This window comes from Leiobunum rupestre, chromosome 10, assembly GCF_980474605.1.
Source record: "Leiobunum rupestre chromosome 10, qqLeiRupe1.1.hap1, whole genome shotgun sequence".
Lineage (NCBI taxonomy): Eukaryota > Metazoa > Arthropoda > Arachnida > Opiliones > Sclerosomatidae > Leiobunum > Leiobunum rupestre.
The window spans coordinates 11,607,931-11,626,433 of record NC_143393.1 but is presented as its reverse complement, the minus strand read 5'-3'; the positions used below and the strand labels follow the sequence as shown (position 1 = coordinate 11,626,433).

At 39.5% G+C, this 18,503-nt stretch overlaps 3 protein-coding genes across 3 annotated transcripts; 1 reads left to right on the top strand and 2 right to left on the bottom strand.

The window, feature by feature from the left end:
- Positions 1 to 2,434: 2,434 nt before the first annotated feature.
- Positions 2,435 to 3,464, top strand: LOC149923674 (uncharacterized protein C1orf50 homolog). The gene is made up of 4 exons (XM_090160337.1): positions 2,435 to 2,613; positions 2,668 to 2,789; positions 2,855 to 3,073; positions 3,139 to 3,464. Exons 1-4 carry the CDS (start codon positions 2,559 to 2,561, stop codon positions 3,376 to 3,378), a joined length of 636 nt encoding a protein of 211 aa, XP_090016463.1. The 5' UTR covers positions 2,435 to 2,558; the 3' UTR covers positions 3,379 to 3,464.
- Positions 3,465 to 4,533: 1,069 nt separating this feature from the next.
- Positions 4,534 to 8,833, bottom strand: LOC149923673 (dnaJ homolog subfamily C member 11). Its single transcript, XM_090159904.1, has 13 exons — positions 8,680 to 8,833; positions 8,408 to 8,537; positions 8,276 to 8,349; positions 8,102 to 8,203; positions 7,974 to 8,047; positions 7,737 to 7,911; positions 7,543 to 7,675; positions 7,268 to 7,475; positions 6,474 to 6,590; positions 6,074 to 6,409; positions 5,150 to 5,252; positions 4,952 to 5,081; positions 4,534 to 4,871 (listed from the first exon to the last, which is right to left on the bottom strand). The coding sequence occupies exons 1-13, from the start codon at positions 8,770 to 8,772 to the stop codon at positions 4,855 to 4,857; spliced, it is 1,692 nt and encodes a 563-aa protein (XP_090016030.1). The 5' UTR covers positions 8,773 to 8,833; the 3' UTR covers positions 4,534 to 4,854.
- Positions 8,834 to 15,733: 6,900 nt separating this feature from the next.
- Positions 15,734 to 16,216, bottom strand: LOC149923672 (uncharacterized). Its single transcript, XM_090161648.1, has one exon. It carries the CDS (start codon positions 16,214 to 16,216, stop codon positions 15,734 to 15,736), a length of 483 nt encoding a protein of 160 aa, XP_090017774.1.
- Positions 16,217 to 18,503: the final 2,287 nt, after the last annotated feature.

Sequence of the window (18,503 nt, the reverse complement as noted above, 5' to 3'; positions counted from 1 at the left end):
ATTAACAAAAAACATGATAATTGTAAAAGTAGTGCCTTCTATCGATGCAGTGGTGACATCTAGCGTTTTGAAGTATAAGTTCTTGTTTAACGGAATAAATAACGGGAAAAAGAACCTCTCTATTTGTAACCGGAAATCAATATAAAGTGCGAAAGTAAACGCTAAACTAAAGGCCTTTTCACACGAGCCAACTTTTTGACCCAACTAGATGAGTCAACTTGAGTTTAGTCAACTAGTTGGTTCGTGTGAATAAAAGTTCGATGAGTTGATCCACCAAAAAAATAGGCGAGAAATAAATGGATCACTGATCCATTTTTGCTGGCTCAGCAGTTTGATTTGAAAAGTTGGCTCGTGTGAAAAGGTCTTAAGAGACATAGAAGAAAAAGAGTCTGCCTCGAAAGCTCTTCCCTAGCTTCCACCAGGTTTCCTGAAAACTTCCAGCTTCGCCAACCTCCCTCTTACGCCCTATACTAGCGAGCCAATCATATTGTTAGAACTCAAATCTTTATTTTGGGGGAAAATAGTATCGGGACACTAGCGACCCTATTAGTAATTCGGGCGAATTCACGAAACTTCGTCTGCTTTAGTTAACGAGTTTCCAAACTCAGGCTTAATTACGTTATAATTGTTTTTTATTTTACTTTCACGTGAAATAAATTTTAAAATGTCGGGAAAGAAAAGTAGGGTGAAGTTGACAAATAAGTCAACGCAGTACAAAGCTTTTGCAAATTTAAAGATGTTCGGGAAATGGTGTTCAGTACCTAATCAAAATTGTGCTTACATTAAAAAAATATATATTTTAGTTACTTATAGCAAGAGACATGCTTATACTCATATCTTCTAATTATTCTTTTAAGCATCCGTTATCTCTCATGCAATTTATTGCCTGTTTTCTTACTCCAGTTTCATCAGTTATAATATAATTTCCAAGCTAATTTCCCTAGTTTCCATTCCAATTGGTTTTTACAAGGAATACAATTTCAGCAGCACTATTTTCCCCAGCCGAATAACGCATTTTCAACGTTCAACAAGGTCCCACGCACGTTAGCAACGGTCAGCTATCTAGACTCAGTGCCGTCATCAAGATTTTGTTGGGGGGGGGGGGCACAGAATTCAAAATAACAAAAAAAACTAGCAGTTATGTATGCAACCATGCGTTTTGGTTCGGCACGTACCTCCTGTGCCCCCCCCCCCCCCATAGCTACTATATGGCGTTATAACTATTTCGACGTTTGAAAGCTCTTCGTTATGTGTGAATAACTTTCGATTAATTAGTATTCAATGGAGTGTTGTCCTCTGAAACCCTGCGACGTCACCATTGTAATTGACATATTGATAAAAAACGTTAACTGTCATGGCGGCCACTATTAACACTACAGCTGTGACGTTACAAGTTTTCAAAATCGTATCAGACGACAACACTCTATAGGCGCTTAAATAAATTAAACATTCTCCCAGGAAATCGCCCAGAAGTAATATTTACGAGAGTCAGGACCCGCAAGGTATTTTTTTTTTCGCCTGTTCTGGGTTTTTTGAGAAGGTTAAAAAGTGTAGCCATATGACGTCATTTTACTACAATTCTGTCTTGACGAAAAAAACGAGTTGGAGTAGAAAGGGAGTAGTTAAAGGTTAAAGGTTATTTATAAAAAGTTTCCCATCAGATTTTCGTGAAACGAAATTTAAGCAGACGACAAAACTAGATTACTCCCTCTACACCTCCTTTCGAGGAGGAGTAAAAAGTGTAACCCTAATACTCCGGAACAAGCGAACAAAATTCGGGACAGGGTAAATCTTACCCCGAGAACAGGCGAATAAAACGTTTTAGGGTAAAAACTTTACACTTTTTGTCCCCGGACAAGCGAAAAAAAACCACCTAATGGAAACTTTTCACCTATAAACAGAACGTCGTGTTTTTGCCAAGCCTTAGTACATCAAAAGACTACCTGGTTAAAAGGCAACATATTCCAGAAAATTGCCAAGAAGTAATATATCCGAAAGCCGGGACTTGCAAGTTACTGTTTATTTGGTGAATTTTGTTGAAATAATGGAAACTTTTCATCTGTAAACAGTATGTCTTGTTTTTGCTAAGCTGTCAAAAAAGCTGCCTGGTTAAAAGGAAACATTTGTCGCATACCGTACATGTGAAAAGTTTTCGTTATTTCAACAAGCACCAAATAAAAATAAACAAGTCCCGGCTCTCGGATATATTACTTCTTGGCAATTTCCTTGAAGATGTTTTATTTAAGGGCCTATTAAAAATAATTTCAATTACGTCATGAATTTAGCGGAAGAGAGTAACGCTAATCATCCCGAGAATAATTTTCTATTCCTTTCTCTGTGATCTTTGGCTCCACAGCCATTCTCGACATTGAAAATTAATGGCCTCAAAATTTGATAATCTTATATTGCTATTTGCTTGTAAATTTGATAAACCTATATTTTGCTGCCCTCTAGCGTGTCGTTTATTTGGAAACGTATATGTTACGCAATAAGCAGCCGTGTTCGAAACACGACGTTGGTGAATTTTTTTTAAATAATTTTCATTAAATTAATATTAAATGGAGTGTATTGAAAGTTTGAGCCCTGAAGCCAAAAGACCAAGGCAGGGACATGGTAAAAGTTAATCGCATGGAAATTTAAAATAAATATTTATTATAATATTATCAGTCGTAGCTGTGCCTTTAATAGAGACTAGGAAATCAACGGGTGGGATTCAAACAGTAGAATGCGCTACTATTTCAAGAACAAACCAAATGGACCTTGTTGAGATGGCTAAACAAATTCAAACTGTGAAAAACAGTTCTAAAATTAAAGTATATCATCGAAATATTTCTAATAATTGTGATAAATCTAGGCAGATGAATTTGTCAAGGCCAATGCTTGTAGTAAATTATCCGTAATAGCTGAGCAAGTCCGGTTTCTCCAAGAACAAGCCCAACATGTTCTGACTGAAGCTCAATTCAACGCAGATTTGCACCATGTGGCTTGCAATTTTCGAAAAGTTCCCAGTACAATTTACTATTTGTATAGGAGGCAAAATATGCAGAGATATTTTAGTCTGCTATCTCCCAAAGTATTACGATACTTTTAAAGTTTACTACAGGGTAAAAAAATTATATAAATTGAATATTTTTTTAGGAATGGGGATCATCCTGCCCTCATGAATATTTAGGAGGTTTTAAATTGGAGCATGATATGTCGTGGACCCCAATTCAGTCTATAACCCAACGTGATAAAGAAATGGAAATCTTTGAACGCATTTTAGAAAAATCCCAAAACCCTGGCAATAAAGCGATAACTAATTCCATTCAAATAAGTATGAACCTAGGAGAAGATAAACATACTAATTTGCCTAGTGATATTGAAATGGAAAACTGATCTATTAAACAAATGAGTAGTTTCTCTCTTTGTTGGCAGAATGACTGTCAGGTACATTGATGGCAATAAACACGAGTTAAAATGCATTTTTGGTCTTAAATTACAAAAAAGTACCTAGAATATTAAGGAACTAATTTTACTGGTAGGGAGTATAAACTTCCAAATTTATGGTGGGTAAACGGCTACCAGGTTTAACTAAGGCCAAGGTTGATTATCGCTAGTTATATTAAAAAAACCAGTTGGCAGATGATTTTTTGATTTATATCATCTTTCATTTGAATGCTCCAAATTTGTCTGACTACTTGAGATCACCGTCATAAACTTTTCACATTCCATTTGTGTGCAAGGATCTGCTCCCATCTATAAATCCGTGTTCCATTTACTGTTCTAACTAGCTATACTAGCATTTTCCATTTAACTACTCGGGATATGCTTCGCTTCCATTGCTGATGTAATAGATGTCTATTCTGATTGATGGAAATGAATGTTTGAAAAGCGACATGCCAAAACTGGTTGATCGGTTTTTGACACTATGGAGCAGTTCCGAGAACATAAAAAGGTGATTGAGAGATTAAACAATTGCTCAAAGTGAGTTGGAACATTCAAAAAACTTGCTCAAAGAGCGATCTTAATTCTTTAGATTTGTCAAAATCGGAAGATTGGTTTCCCACAAATGGGAGCAATAAATGGAACACACGAAAATTAATCGTAGCACCCCAATGGACCATGTTAAGTTGATCGAGGCGATCTCGAGAGCTTGATAGTCAACTGGAAAACACCAAGTTTACTTCACGAAAGAGCATTGGTTGAAAGATACCTCAGTTACGCATGGGTTGGAAGAAATATCAGAGCAACACACTGGTCAGAAGAAAAAGTTACAAAACTAACTCTTCCCTAATACATCCACTTAACAAAATGGTAATTTCATTAGCCTTTTGAGTTTACATTGAGTCACATAGTTGTAAATGTAAAAAGGTCAAACTGCTAGATATTAGTTTGCTCGAAAATCCAGTAGATTATGAATTAACACTGGCCGCTACATGGTTCTATGTAAACTGAAAAGGATAATTGTAAAATTGGACAATGTTTACAGCCTCCTTCAAGATTACAAATTTAATTTTTTCTATAAGGCTTGAAATAAACAATTCATTTTAAATAAAACTCAATTTTCTTTTTTATCTTTTGGTTGCTTTTTTTTAATTTATAAAGGCACAAAGTTCAGCTGCATTTTCCAACTTTTCTCCAAAAATCTCCTATTCCGTAAAATTCCACCGATATCTTTCCAAAAATAAGCTTGAATTATGTGCTTAAGTAGTCCCAATTTTTATGGATTTATTTTGGGTTTCAAATTGCAAAATTTAGTCCCTCTATCTTGTCTTACGCTACAATTTTAAAAGCCTTATAATCTAGTTGATACCTTTTGAAGTGGGACTAGCTAACTTGGACTCATAAATATTTTCTAATTCTTTACGTTCATCATCTTCTGGTGTGAGCTAAGGTAAAACAAACTACAGTGAAGTGAAATGAACCAAACCAAATGGCAAACTGGAATAAATTTTTCAAAAACGCTCACTTTCTTTTGGAATTTTCAGTGGTTCATTATCCTTAATTAAGACTTCGTGATTTAAGTTCCTAAAGAGATATTTAACAAGTAGATATTTTTCTTCCCCCAAACAAGGGTCGTAAAAACCGGGTAAATTACTCTGGAAGATTTTATAAAAAATTTGTTATTACAATTTTTTAATCTAAATTCCAAAAAAAATTGACTTACCTTCGAAGCGTCAGGTAGTACTAATTGTGAATCTTTAACTAAACATTGTAATGGAATATGAACATCAACCAGACATAATTTGGACCTATCCTCCTCCTCAGACCTTGATTTTTGTAAAATTAAAAACATATTTAACAAACTTAATGCAATCTTAGCATAAGTAACATAAGAGTCATAAGTATGACACATCCTTCTCCAATGCTAATTTTTCTAGTGAGAGTAAGACTAAAATATTTCAGGGGAAAGTAAAAATTTTGTACGCTGACCATATGCATTGTAATACAGTTCGATTAAAGCAGAAAAAATAATTCTTACTTTGGAAAAATTATTAATTATCAAAAGAGAAGTTCAGAACATAAAATTGATTATTACAAAGTAGTTATTTCTAGATTTCAAACCTAATTTGAGATTTACAAATTTTCTGTTCTGAATCTTTTGGATAACCAATATCAGAAGTAAATGAACCGAAGTTATCAGACTGCTATACTCCCCATGTTGGATGCGTTTTCCTTATGAAGTTACATTTTCATCTCTAATTTGAAATTTCCCCAAGTGCAATTTATCGCATCAAAAGACTGGAATGGAAATTATCTTTTATTTGACTCGATTTTCTCATCATTTTCATAAGGAAAACACCCTCTGATTCTGAGCGCTATTTCGATAACTTTGGTTCATTTACTTCTGCCAATATCATTTTGTATCAGGGCCAGCCCTACCATAGGGCGAACAGAGCAGCCGCTCCAGGCTCAGGGGGCGCCTCAGTGGTAAAGTAAAATAAAGAAAAAAAATATTTTTATACCAGGGGCAGGTAAGGGGGATGCCATAATCGGATCTTGCTCCATCCTAAAACTTGCCTCAGGCTTACACTGTTTTGTATCATAATTATGTCTGTTACATTACAATTATTGCAAATAATTTTTTCACCTTTTCTCTATAGATTCTATGTTGGCATATACAGCTTCGGTAATGATTAAACCACCCCTGGCTCTTTCTTGACTAACAATTCGAGCAAATGTTTCAGTCATTAGTGACACAGCAGCTTCAGCCTCCCTTTGTTGTTCAGCTAATCTTTGCGCGTTAGTTTCGCGGGCTCTTTCATTTTCTTCTTTTTTCTGCCTTTCTTGGTAAGGATTTATGACTAGCACTTTGAGAGTGTACCATCCAATTAAGGGCGTTATTGTGCCATAGAAAACAGCGTTTGGAAGTAGTTCTTGAGACAGCATAATGGGAAACACGTAATTTTGACTAGCTCTTGTTAACCTATACAAAATTCATCGCTTTAGAGTTTAGATGTTTAATATAGTTATGAACGCTAGAAATGTACCTTATTTTAAGAGTAACGCCAGATGGCACTCCAACCATAACAGACGCTGCTAATACACTGTGCTGAGATATTTTTTTCTCGCAGCCATACTCCAGAAAAGTACCCAAGGTACCCAACCTTTAAACACAAACTAAGGTTTAAAATTACGTTTATTCAAAATAAAATTGTATTAAGTGTTTGTTGCACGAAATTTAAAAGTCATCTAATTTTTAGTTTATTAGAAAAATGTTATTTGAATATAAAAGGGAAAATTTAATAAAAATCTAATGAAGACTTAATTGGTTTTGAGAAAAAAAAATTTGCCTTGGATGATGCAAGGTAACCAATTCGTGAGCTCCAGTAGTTAAAGAATCCTACACAATCATTTAGTGTGTGGTAAAATTTTTTTTGTTACCTAACCCTGATATTTCGGAAATGTGTCAAAGCAAATCTACTAGATTACAGTAGATAACATCAACCCTTTGCTAGCAACTCCTTACATCAAGAGAGGCAATAGAATGGCTTGTACTTTAAAGGGCAACGCAAGTCACAGGTACAGTTTATATCTATAAGATAAGATCTGCACCTGCATCAGGACTGGCGTTGTACTTTAAGGGAGAATAAAATCCGAATTTTTTAGCGATTTTGTGGTACAAACAGGTTAGATTTAAACTAAAAAATATTTCACTAAATAATACAAAAGTAACATTTTGAAAAGAGACATAAAGGCCCTCAAATGTAACCTATATTCATTAATTTTTAATTCTATAAAATGTTTCGTACAACCACCACTTTAAAAAATCCAAGTGTCTTACCTAACGGAACCTTTAATTTTGGCGTCGTCATCAAGCTTGTGAGTGTAGCTGAAGCTCAAATAAGAGCTTGGAATACCAATCTGGCAACTAAGCGACATGTATCCCTTGACGCTGTCCCACACCACAGTTGTTGTCATTGAGGAAGAAGATGTACCAGTTTTCCAGGCTAAATAACCCATTGTATGAGAATCTAGTTGTCGACCTAAGACTAAAATAATTTCTTTAACAAACCTATTTCCCCATTATGTTAATTTTTAATTTAATATTTTAAATACCAGTTCTAAAGCTAGGTCTTATCCCTAAAGGCGTCATGTGAAAAACTCCTCGTATCGTAGCAAAACAATATTTAGAAATAGATCTAAATCCTTTTGCTGCAAAAACAAGTCCGTGTCCAGCTTGAACTTCATACTATAAAAAGCAAAATTATTATGAATAAATCTACAAACCCAGTTCAAATGAATAAAGTTACTTCAGTCCACGTTTTAGCCGAATGGACATGCCTCATCGACGCTGAAATAGATCCATTTCCAGTACCATTCTCTGTGTTTAAATTTCCACTTAAAGTTGCTGTATTGCTAAGAGTAAGAGGGGCTTCGACTGACTGAGAGATAGACATGCTACTAATTTCAATATTTGGTAAGCCCCTAAAAAATTTAAATGATCTATAATTTACATATTTTAACAATACACGCAAAAGTTTCTTTACCCAGTTTTCTCCTCATCATCGTAATCATAGGTTTCAAATAATTCTGAGGCATCGATTTCAACAGTAATAGTACCCTATGGTAATTTGTATCAACAAATTGTTAAAAAAAGGTATTTCAAGTGTTGTACTTTAGGATTTGTCCGTTGTTGAAGTCTTCGTTCTTGCCTTTCCCTCTCAAGCCTCTCATATTCTTCTCTAATTTCTTGAGGTGTCTTGGTTCTTTGTACTATCTATGAAGCATGGAATTTTTTCAGAAATCTTGAGCATTCAGCATTAAATAGCTGTGTAATGAGTGAAATCACCTCCCAGCCTTCAGTTTCGAGACCTTTTGCACCAAGCGTATCGTAAATAGCTCTTCTGTGGGGATCACTCAGAACTAATAGAATATTTTGCATGAAATGATGCCATAATATAAGTCCTTACAACTAAACTACCTTCGTATGCTTGTTTGGTTTTCGAAAATAGCAGTTCCGCATCCTTTTTCTTTTCAGGATCAAGATGTTTATCAGGGTGATAGAGTTTACTTAATTTCCTATAAGCATTAACAATATCTTCTGGCGTGGCCTATCATTAAGAGTTAAATAAATTTTAAATAGAGGTTAGGGTCATGATAATATAATTCAATTACAAATTGAACACTCTCTATAAAAATTATTTGCTTACATAACTTAATTTTAATCCCAATATAGTTAAAAAAAACTCTTACAGTTTTAGATATATTCAAAAAAGTATAATAATCCACGTCTAAATCCTTTTCCAAATCAGAATCAACGTGATTTTGCTCGCTGGAATGCGCCATTTTTAAATGTCTCGTTTGACATTGCCCGCTCCGGTAGACCGGCTCCCCGCGACCAGACAGCGACAAGCTGAACTTGTAGTGCACTGCATAGAAATCTCATATAAAATATAGGGGACAGTAGTTGAACCGGGTGGGGTGCATTTGGCCGACTCCTCATTTGACCGACTTTTCATTTGGCCGACTGCTCATATGTCCGAATGCCCATTAGGCCGACTACTCATTTGGCCGACTACTCTTTTAGCTGAAATTCTGGTCGGCCAAATGAGCAGCCCGTTTGACCGACTGCTCATTTGTCCGACTACTCATTTGACCGACTGCTCGTTTGGCCAACTGCTCGTTTGACCGACTGCTCGTTTGGCCGACTGCTCATTTGAACGACTGCTCATTTGAACGACTGCTCATTTGACCGACTGCTCATTTGAACGACTGCTCATTTGACCGACTGCTCATTTCACTGACTCTTATACTATAGCCTGTCCTTATCTATGTCTTTAGTGTTAGGTTGACTTATAGAACGGGCAATGTATTCTAAGCATTGGCGCCTGACGGCGCCGCGCACTCGCTTCGCTCGAGCGCTGGGGGGCCGAACCGGCGCCCCCCCAGCCCCGTTCTTTATAACCAAGCTGGGCCTTCTAAAACGCGACCTAGAGGACAGTACCTAGCCAAACGCACCTAGTATCGTCTAAATGACATATGAGCAGTCGGCGAAATGAGTAGTCGGCCAAATGAGTAGTCGGCCAAACGAGCAGTCGGCCAAACGAGCAGTCGGCCAAACGAGCAGTCGGCTAAATGAGTAGTCGGAAAAATGAGCAGTCGGTCTAATGCACTGTCCATTTGGCCGACTGCCCATTTGGCCGAATTCTCAGTCGGCCAAATGGACAGTCGGACAAATGTTCAGTCGGTCAAATGAGCAGTCCATTTGGCCGACTGTCCATATGACTGACTTCTCAGTCGGACAAATGTGCAGTCGGCCAAATGGACAGTCGGCGTAACGTGTATTTTGTGGTCGGCCAAATGAGAAGTCGGCCAAACGAAACTCTCTCGTTGAACCAATCCCCAGCATGCAAACCAAAGACTATAAGGTGAGAACTATTAGCCAGTCCCGTACCGCTCGAACTGTCCTTGCGCAGACTATTCACCAAGAACAGTCTTCTTGAACTCTTCGGGCGCAGACTTTTGGGTACCGAGAATCGTTTCTCAGATAGTTAGTTCCTGTCCGAGCAGTACTTACTCAAAAGTAGGTTCCATCAAGAACAGCCTTGGAAATAACGGTGGTCAGGTGGTCAAAGACCAGTTAATTAATTGCTCAGACCAGTTTATTAATTCAAAATTTCGGGGGTCACTGGTCACCGTGTCCAGTTTATTAATTCGAAATAATAACAAAAAAACAGAAGGTGACCAGTTTAATAATTCCAAATAATAGGAGATGACCTATTAATCCAAGGTTCATATCAATTTTGATTTCCCTATTCACTGGATTTCTATGTACAGTGAATCCGCTTACTACCGCCACGGCCGCACGTCGAGGTTTTATGTATAGTCCCTTCGCTCGCATCCCTCGAACGAGTCGAACTGTCTAACCCCCCTCTAGCCTCAATCCCTCAATTCTCTAGTCTCGCTTTCCCCCGAGTACGGTAGGCTACCTGGCTCCGCGGTAACGGACCGGGGACTCTGGAATTACGGGGCCTAGAGAAAGAGAGATAATACGGTAAATTTACTAAATTACGAGGGTCTTCTAGGCTATGGTAGTAGTCTTAGGTGAGATAGTACTATATTGTACTATTCTTGTCGTACTCATAATATAAAGTTAACTATTTTGAATACGTGTAAAGTTAAAGTAACCAACATAATCTAACTTCTCAACATGTAGTATAGGTTTTTTTTAGGCTTGTAAATGACATAAGAGCATTTTATATAAGACCAGTTTAATAATTCATAAGCTAGGGGGTCACTGGTCATAAGGACCACTTTAATAATTCATATGCTAGGGGTCACTGGTCATAAGGACCAATTTAAAAAAAAACCTTATTTCCAAGGCTAATCAAGAACCCAAGGGCCAAGGCTGAGCTCTCTTAAATTCGTCTGTAATAGTTTTTGAGAATAGTTAATACCATTGAGTTGGGAATATTAATCTAGAGATCCAATCAAATCTGCTCCCCGCGAAACAAGTTTTTGAAAAATACGAATGTGCCGTCTGCTCTAAAATGACGAGCAAACGTTATCATATGACCCGTGGCGCCATCCATTATTTTGAAGAAAAAAAATATTTTTGCTTGAAAACGCGTCTTATTTGAACGAATCATTGAGAGATAGACGGCGCCACGGGTAGAATGATAACGTTTTCTCGTCATTTGGGACGCCGATGGGAGCAGACGACAGTATTCTTATTTTTAAAAACTTGTTTCGCGAAATACTGAAATCCGACGTTTCGATTGGACCTCTAGATTAATATTCCCAACTCAATGGTTAATACATGCTTTTAGGATGGAATTTCAGACTATTCTTACAACAAGTTCTGAACAGTTACTGTCCGGTACGTTTTGGTGACATCATAGCTTGGTCCGATTCAGTTCATTGAACGGTTCCGGACTTACGAATACTTTTCACCTTATATATACGCTTCACGGGGCCGTTTCAAAGGATCTTCTTCGTTGGGTGGAAGACTTTATCTAGGATAGAACCGGGTCAATGATGCGCTCTCCGAAACTTGGCCCGTCACTAGAGGCGTTCCTCACGGCAGCACTATCAGCCACATGCTCTTCACTGTTGGACGGGATCTCTCAACTTTACCAGAGACATGTTAACCAATCGGATCACACAGACGATATTGCGACCTGGGTTTGTGGCCAAGCCTTTCGAGCTTTATACGGCTCTATGCAGCAATCGCTTGATCACATCGTGGAGTACGAAGCACGCTGGGGCGTCAACTTTCAGCGACTCAACTGTCAATTTATGCTATTCTCAAAAGAGCCTAACATCCAAGGAGATTTCACTCTCAGTTTCGATGGCACTCCCTTAACCAAAGTCCGATTGTATTGGTACCTTGGTGGTATTTTCGACGACCGACTCACATGGAAGCCTTACGTCGAGGCTCTAGCCGTTTCTTTATGCGTCCACAGCCGCTACTCTGCTCGCCACTTTGGACAAAGTCCAAAACGCCGGTCTACGGGTCAATCGTGGTCTGCCGTGTTCTACGCCCATTGTCCTGATGGAAGCTGATGTGGTAATTCCACCACAGAGCTTTCGCGTGATCTGTTTTGGACCTCCATACTCTAGCTCCATTTGAAGCGGCGAATAACCCGGACTTTTATCCCTCTCTTTTGCGAGACAACCTGGCTAAATTGGAGGTCATGGAACATCACTTCGCCCCGGATTGGCTTCCTTTTCTGCTCCGGGCGTGGAACTTGGCTAGGAAACACAATCTATCCTGGCTCTTTCATTCCTCCAGGGGTCATCTTCCTCCCACGTCCACCTCTCCTTGGGAACCTCCCACGGTGAAGGTCACCTACCGTTGGCTAAATACTAGAAAAGGTGACCTCTGCTCGGACGCGCTGAGACAATTGTAAATCGCTAAATATTTTTATTCGAGACTTGTGCGACAGGTACTCCTACTCGGTGACTCTTTTGTGGTGTCCAGCTCATAGAAATTGAAATGAGACCAGAACCACTGCGCTCTCCGGTAATCTGAAGTAAAACGGGCAAGCTAGAAGGTATGCTGCCATGGGAGTGGAATCGCTACTAATCCACGCAGGAGTGTGTCATCTATTTAAAAAAAATTAAACTTTAATTTTTTTTAAATAGATGGCGTGCTCCCACAAAATATGCTACTCTCATGGCAGCCTTCTAACTCATACATCTCACCACAATCTACTCGTGCTTCTAGTCTCATTTATATTTCTATGGTCCGGCTCATTTCGGCGTGGTGGGCAATGAAACGGGGACGGTCCAAAGTCTTCCACCCGGCTACGATCTCCGAATTGAATCTATGTGCAGTAAAGTGGTTACCACTACTTGGTGGGATTCGAGCCTCCTCATACGCGCTAACCATAGAAATCTCAAAGGTAACTAGAATGCTGCCGCCTACGGCCGAGCTTGACGCCAGTTCGCCTTGAACCTTCAGCCAATGAGAGGCCGTAGAGTGGTTCCGCCAAGGAGGATAATAATCCTCCTTGGATCCGCTACTATAGCGGGAGATAGGTTACGTCATTATCTCTGGTGACATTAAATTCTTGGCAGAACCACTCTTTGAGCTTTGATTGGCTGAGATCTGGCTATCGTCTGCCACGGCGTTTGGCCCATTTGCCAGTTACACGGCCGCATTCTAGTTACCTATGAGATTTCTATGGCGCTAACTAATCTGGGCTCTCACGAGATTATGCGGCTTCGGCTTCCCAGGCGGAATGACACTCTGTTGGCGCGTCTCGGCTGCGGACAACTTCCCACGAAAGCGACTCTCTTCCGCTTTAATTTGTGTAACTCGGACTCTTGCTATCAGTACGTGGAGGTGGATACCGCGGAGCACATCCTCTTCGACTGTCCATTCCAAGTTGCAGCACGGTGAGATCTTCTTAGTACTCTCCTAAAGGGTGTGTTGAAAGCGGTTCGTGCCGGATTTTCCGACGTGATCTCAATCACTTGTGTCATTGATAACTTTATTCTGACAATTATTTTTATAATAATACTTTATTGTCAGGATTTAGAATGTGAGATACACTTATTGGGCTTCTGAGTACGCACTTTTATTACGTACACCAAGCAGTCGAATACAAGAATAACATAAAACAAAATAAAGAAATACAAAACAAGATTATCAATACACGCTACCTTAAGCTGCGTTCATACTATGTGAAAATATTACGTTAGCATCGGTCGTGTCGTTTCGGTGATGTTGGTCGCGTCGGTTCGTTCATTTCACTGTTCAGAAAGGAACCAACCTTGCACGGAGATTAACATAAAAGGTGATTGTTCATACAATCAGAGCTCAGTAATAACGGCGGAAAAATTGAAATAATCTTTTATCCACCTCTGATTGGTTATAGTATTTCGATGGTTCTAAAGGTCGCCACTACCTAGAGTCAGCGCTGATGAGGCATAAGGCTATTTGTCTGCTATAAACTTTTTGAGCGCAACGAAATGAAAAAATGTAAACGACACGCGCGAAAATTTAAAGTCTCTGTTGAGAAGTCTGAACGGTGTAAGAAATCGAAAGAACCGACACGATCGACGCAAACGTCAAATTTTCACATAGTCTGAACGCTGCTTTAGAGCAAGAGTCAAGCAAGTCTGAAAACCCCTATTATTTCTAATAATGAAAATTGATCAAAATAGAGTGAAAATATAGATTCAAAATTTTGTACTGAGGCACCTTAATTTAACAAGTTGGCGAGCCAAAATATACCTCTCCTCGGAAGAATGGTCCCTAGTGGTATTAATTTCTCGACACGACCCCCAAAGATATCTCCGCAATTCAGAGTTATTTACGAAAAACGTATTCTCGGTTCAAACCCTGCCCGGTATAAAATTTAATTTTAATTTAAATAATTGAGACGAAACAATCGAGTTTAATTTATTCAGAATATTATAAATTAAGTAGTTACAACAGCGAGTTAGACTTACTAAAACAATGCACAATTGAATTTAACCCTTTTTACAGTACATGTTTATCAGTTGAATATAATACTAAGCAAATTTTAATGAAAGAAATATCTACAGATGGTATTTGTATTTTTCTCGCTTACGAAATACTTGCCGCATCTTTAACGCTCATTTTATTTCAACGCTCGTAGACTTCCAGTTGACGTTGTGACACAAACCGCATGAAAAAGACCAATGCCGTCCAATTTCCAATATCATATAATGACTCGCACACCCAGGAAATCATTGACTGCGTTAGAAATCGTAGATATCCAAATATCCACACCAAATATATTTACAAGAAGCAAAAACCTTACCATCAACAAAGCACAGAGAGCCACTTGACTAACCGCCAGCTCTTAAAGCAATTAACGTTAAATTATCTCCTTTGAATTAACACAACTATATATAGGTCGTTAACAATACCCGTAAATAAATAACAAAAAAACTAACAAAGTGGACCACCCACAGGGTCTACCCTTTAACCCTCTAATCTCGGCTAACTGCGCTAATACAAGATTTAACCTTTAAAATTTCATTCGTAAAAAAACCAGATTAGGCCTTCATAAATTCATTAATAAAAAAAGACTTTATTACCTATTATGCTTACGATGCGTGTCTTAATTTCAGTGAACCTAAGCAGCTATCGGTGGTTCTGTGGTAGAGCGCTCGACTGCGAAGCCAAATGGCCTGGGTTCGAAACCTGGGTGGCGCATTTCTTTTTAATCAATAGAGAAACGCTAAATTAGAATTTCTTCGATGCAATAATTTAAATTTCAATTCTATTTCAATTAAACCAAAATTTCGTACTCTATTAAATACGCTTCCGATAAAGCTGAAGGTCTAATTTTCTTTCAATAGTCACGTATCTCGACTTACTTGACTTTTGCTCTCAGGTAGCGGTAACAGAAAAAAAAATAAACATAAATATAAAAAATTAAACAAAAAAGGGGGGGCAAGTGATTAGACGTTAATTGATACGGTTAATAGGAAAAATAAGCGAAACAACAGTATAAAACTATGTACAGATAAGAATAGGTGAATTGGGTAGGCTAAATAGATTAAGCGGTAAATAGTACAACAAACTATACAAAAATAGAAAACTAATTCTGATGTTTACAAGAGGAAAATCGGGAATTGGCTACGAAATCCAGCCCCGAAACTTGTCCAACCGAGGATTTAGTTTTGACGGCAGAGGGGAGCTCATTCCAGTGGTTAATAACACTTTGAGTGAAAAAGACCCGTCTGGATAAACAGCAGCACCTGATTTTGTACAGGGTTGGCGCTTTTCGACCAGTCCACTTAATTGTAAAGAACTGGTCGGACTTTAAGTCATAGAAACCATGGACAATCTTAAAAGTTTCAATGAGGTCAGTTCGAAGGCGGTGAACAGAAAGGGACAAAAGGCCCAGCCGCTTAAGGCGGTCAGGATAAGGGAGGGTACGCAACCCGGGACAAGTTTCGTGACTTTCCTCCGCACCCGTTCCAATCTATCAACGTCTTTAACAAGGTGAGGAGACCAAATGCTCGAGCAATAGTCGAGATGAGGACGGACATAAGCACCATACAAAATCTTAAACGATTCAGCACTAAAAAAAGAAAAAGAGCGCCTTAATAGATAAAGGGCTCTCATTCCACGGGCTGAAGCAGCTTTGCTGTGAGTGTCCCCCAACATTCTGCCCGAGAGCATCACCCCCAAGTCATGAATGATATTTTGAGATTCTATTAGCCGGCCACCAAGACGATACTGGAAGAGGGGGTTGTTACTCCCACAATGCAGAACTAATGATTTGGTGCAGTTGAAACTCATGCCGTTCGAGCCCACCCAATAATCTAAAGCAGCGTTCAGACTATGTGAAAATATTACATTAGCATCGGTCGTGTCGTTTCGGTTATGTTGGTCGCGTCGGTTCGTTCATTTCACTGTTCAGAAAGGAACCAACCTTGCACGGAGATTAACATAAAAAGTGATTGTTCATCCAATCAGAGCTCAGTAATAACGGCGGAAAAATTGAAATAATCTTTTATCCACCTCTGATTGGTTATAGTATTTCGATGGTTCTAAAGGTCGCCACTACCTAGAGTCAGCGCTGATGAGGCATAAGGCTATTTGTCTGCTATGAACGTTTTGAGCGCAACGAAATGAAAAAATGTAAACGACACGCGCGAAAATTTAAAGTCTCTGTTGAGAAGTCTGAACGGTGTAAGAAATCGAAAGAACCGACACGATCGACGCAAACGTAATATTTATACATAGTCTGAACGCTGCTTTAGGCATTAACATCTGATTGAAGTAACAGAGCATCAGACACAGAGGTAATACCGCGGCCAACCTTGTTGTCATCAGCAAAAAGTTTCCAAAACGACTCCTTGACCACAAGGGGGAGATCATTGACAAAAATGACGAAAAGTGTGGGGCCCAAAACAGACCCCTGGGGAACACCACTAGGGACCGAGCACCAGGACGAGGTGACGCCATTAAAGGGGCTCTAAAGTTCGGTGACAAAATGTGTGTAAAGTCAGTAAAATTCTAAATTTACGGTTGACTATGCCCGCCTCTGTCAAGGCCGAGTGAGGGGTTGGGGGGGATGAAAAACATGCTCAACTTTCTTTTTTTTGCCACCGAACTTTGGAGCCCCTTTAAGAATAACACGCTGAGACCTATTACTTAGGAAATCAGCAATCCAATTAACAATGATTGGGGGAACCTCTAAGAGCTCCAAATTGCGAATAAGTAGGGAGTGGGGGACAGTGTCAAATGCTTTTTGTAGGTCTAGGTAGATAAGCCCAACGGCGTCCCCATTATCAAGTCAGCGCGTGTCATCCTCCACAGTCGAGAGCAGATTCGTGAAGCAGGAGCGTTGGACGAGACTAGCTTGAAAATTGTCTACCAAGCAGGAAGTAGGGGACTTTTTGATGGCAGTGACATTTGCCTGTTTCCAAATGGTCGGCAGCTGACCCGATACAATAGAGAGCGTAAATATCGATAAAAGAGGGGAAGCAAGAATTGCAGCTCCCTCTTTGAGAAGACCGGGATGAAGATCATCCGGCCCGGGGGATTTACTAATGGATAATCGATTACGATAACGCTTCACAGTGGCATAAGAAAGACCGAAGTCCGCGGGGCAAGAAACTTCATACGTGGAGGGAGTGCATTTAATAGACGAGAAAAAGTCGCCCAACAGGACCGCTTCACGATGATGCTCAACTGAAAAAACCGATTGGAAGAAACTGTTCAGGGCCTCCACAATTTCAGACGGGTCACGGATGACCGTCCCATCCGAGTTCTCAACCACTATTAGTGGTTTTTTTGGGCTTAATGGAGCGTGCAATGTGAGCGTAAAGGGCCTTAGTGTTGCCAGGGATATCATTAACTAACTGAGCCTCATACTTGAATTTAGAAGAACGAATGTGATTGGTAAGAAGGTTCCGTTTGTTCGCGAAGGTGTGCCTAGTCAAATCAGACGGGGAGAGATGAAATGCTCTAAACGCGACAAGGTTTTACCCTAATTAAAACATCGGTGTCAACTGTCCACCACGGTTCCCGACGAAGCCCTGAGCGCTTATGGGGTGACGGAGCCACTTTGGGGATACTATCGTCGCGAGCCTCAGCTACAAGGCGTAAAAAGGTAGACATCATATCATTAAGAGAGGGGGAATTATGAACTGCAGACCAGTCTTTCGTTAAGAGGGAAGCGCGAAAAAGGTCGAAATTCCCACGGTTGTAAACAAAACGTACCGGCAAGGTAGGAGAACTTGGGAACGTAGGGCTTACACCCAAAGAGAAGGACAGAACGTCCTGATCGCTTTTTCCTAAAGGAGCTAGGTGGGATAGATCAGTAACAACGTCCCAGTCAAAGGTAAAAAATTAAATGAAGTGTAGAGGGTAGGTTGTCCCCCCGTTGCCTGGTCGGGGCCAAGACCAACTGTCGCAGTTTGCATGAAAGGGTAGTGTCAAGGAGACGTTTTTCAATCAATAAAGGGAGCGTTGAAGTCGCCCAAAATAATAACTCGATCGGCCAACATACTGCCTCTATCAATCGTCCGCAGGAGTGTTTTAAGGTAGTCTAGTGAGGCAGAAGGACTACGGTAACAAC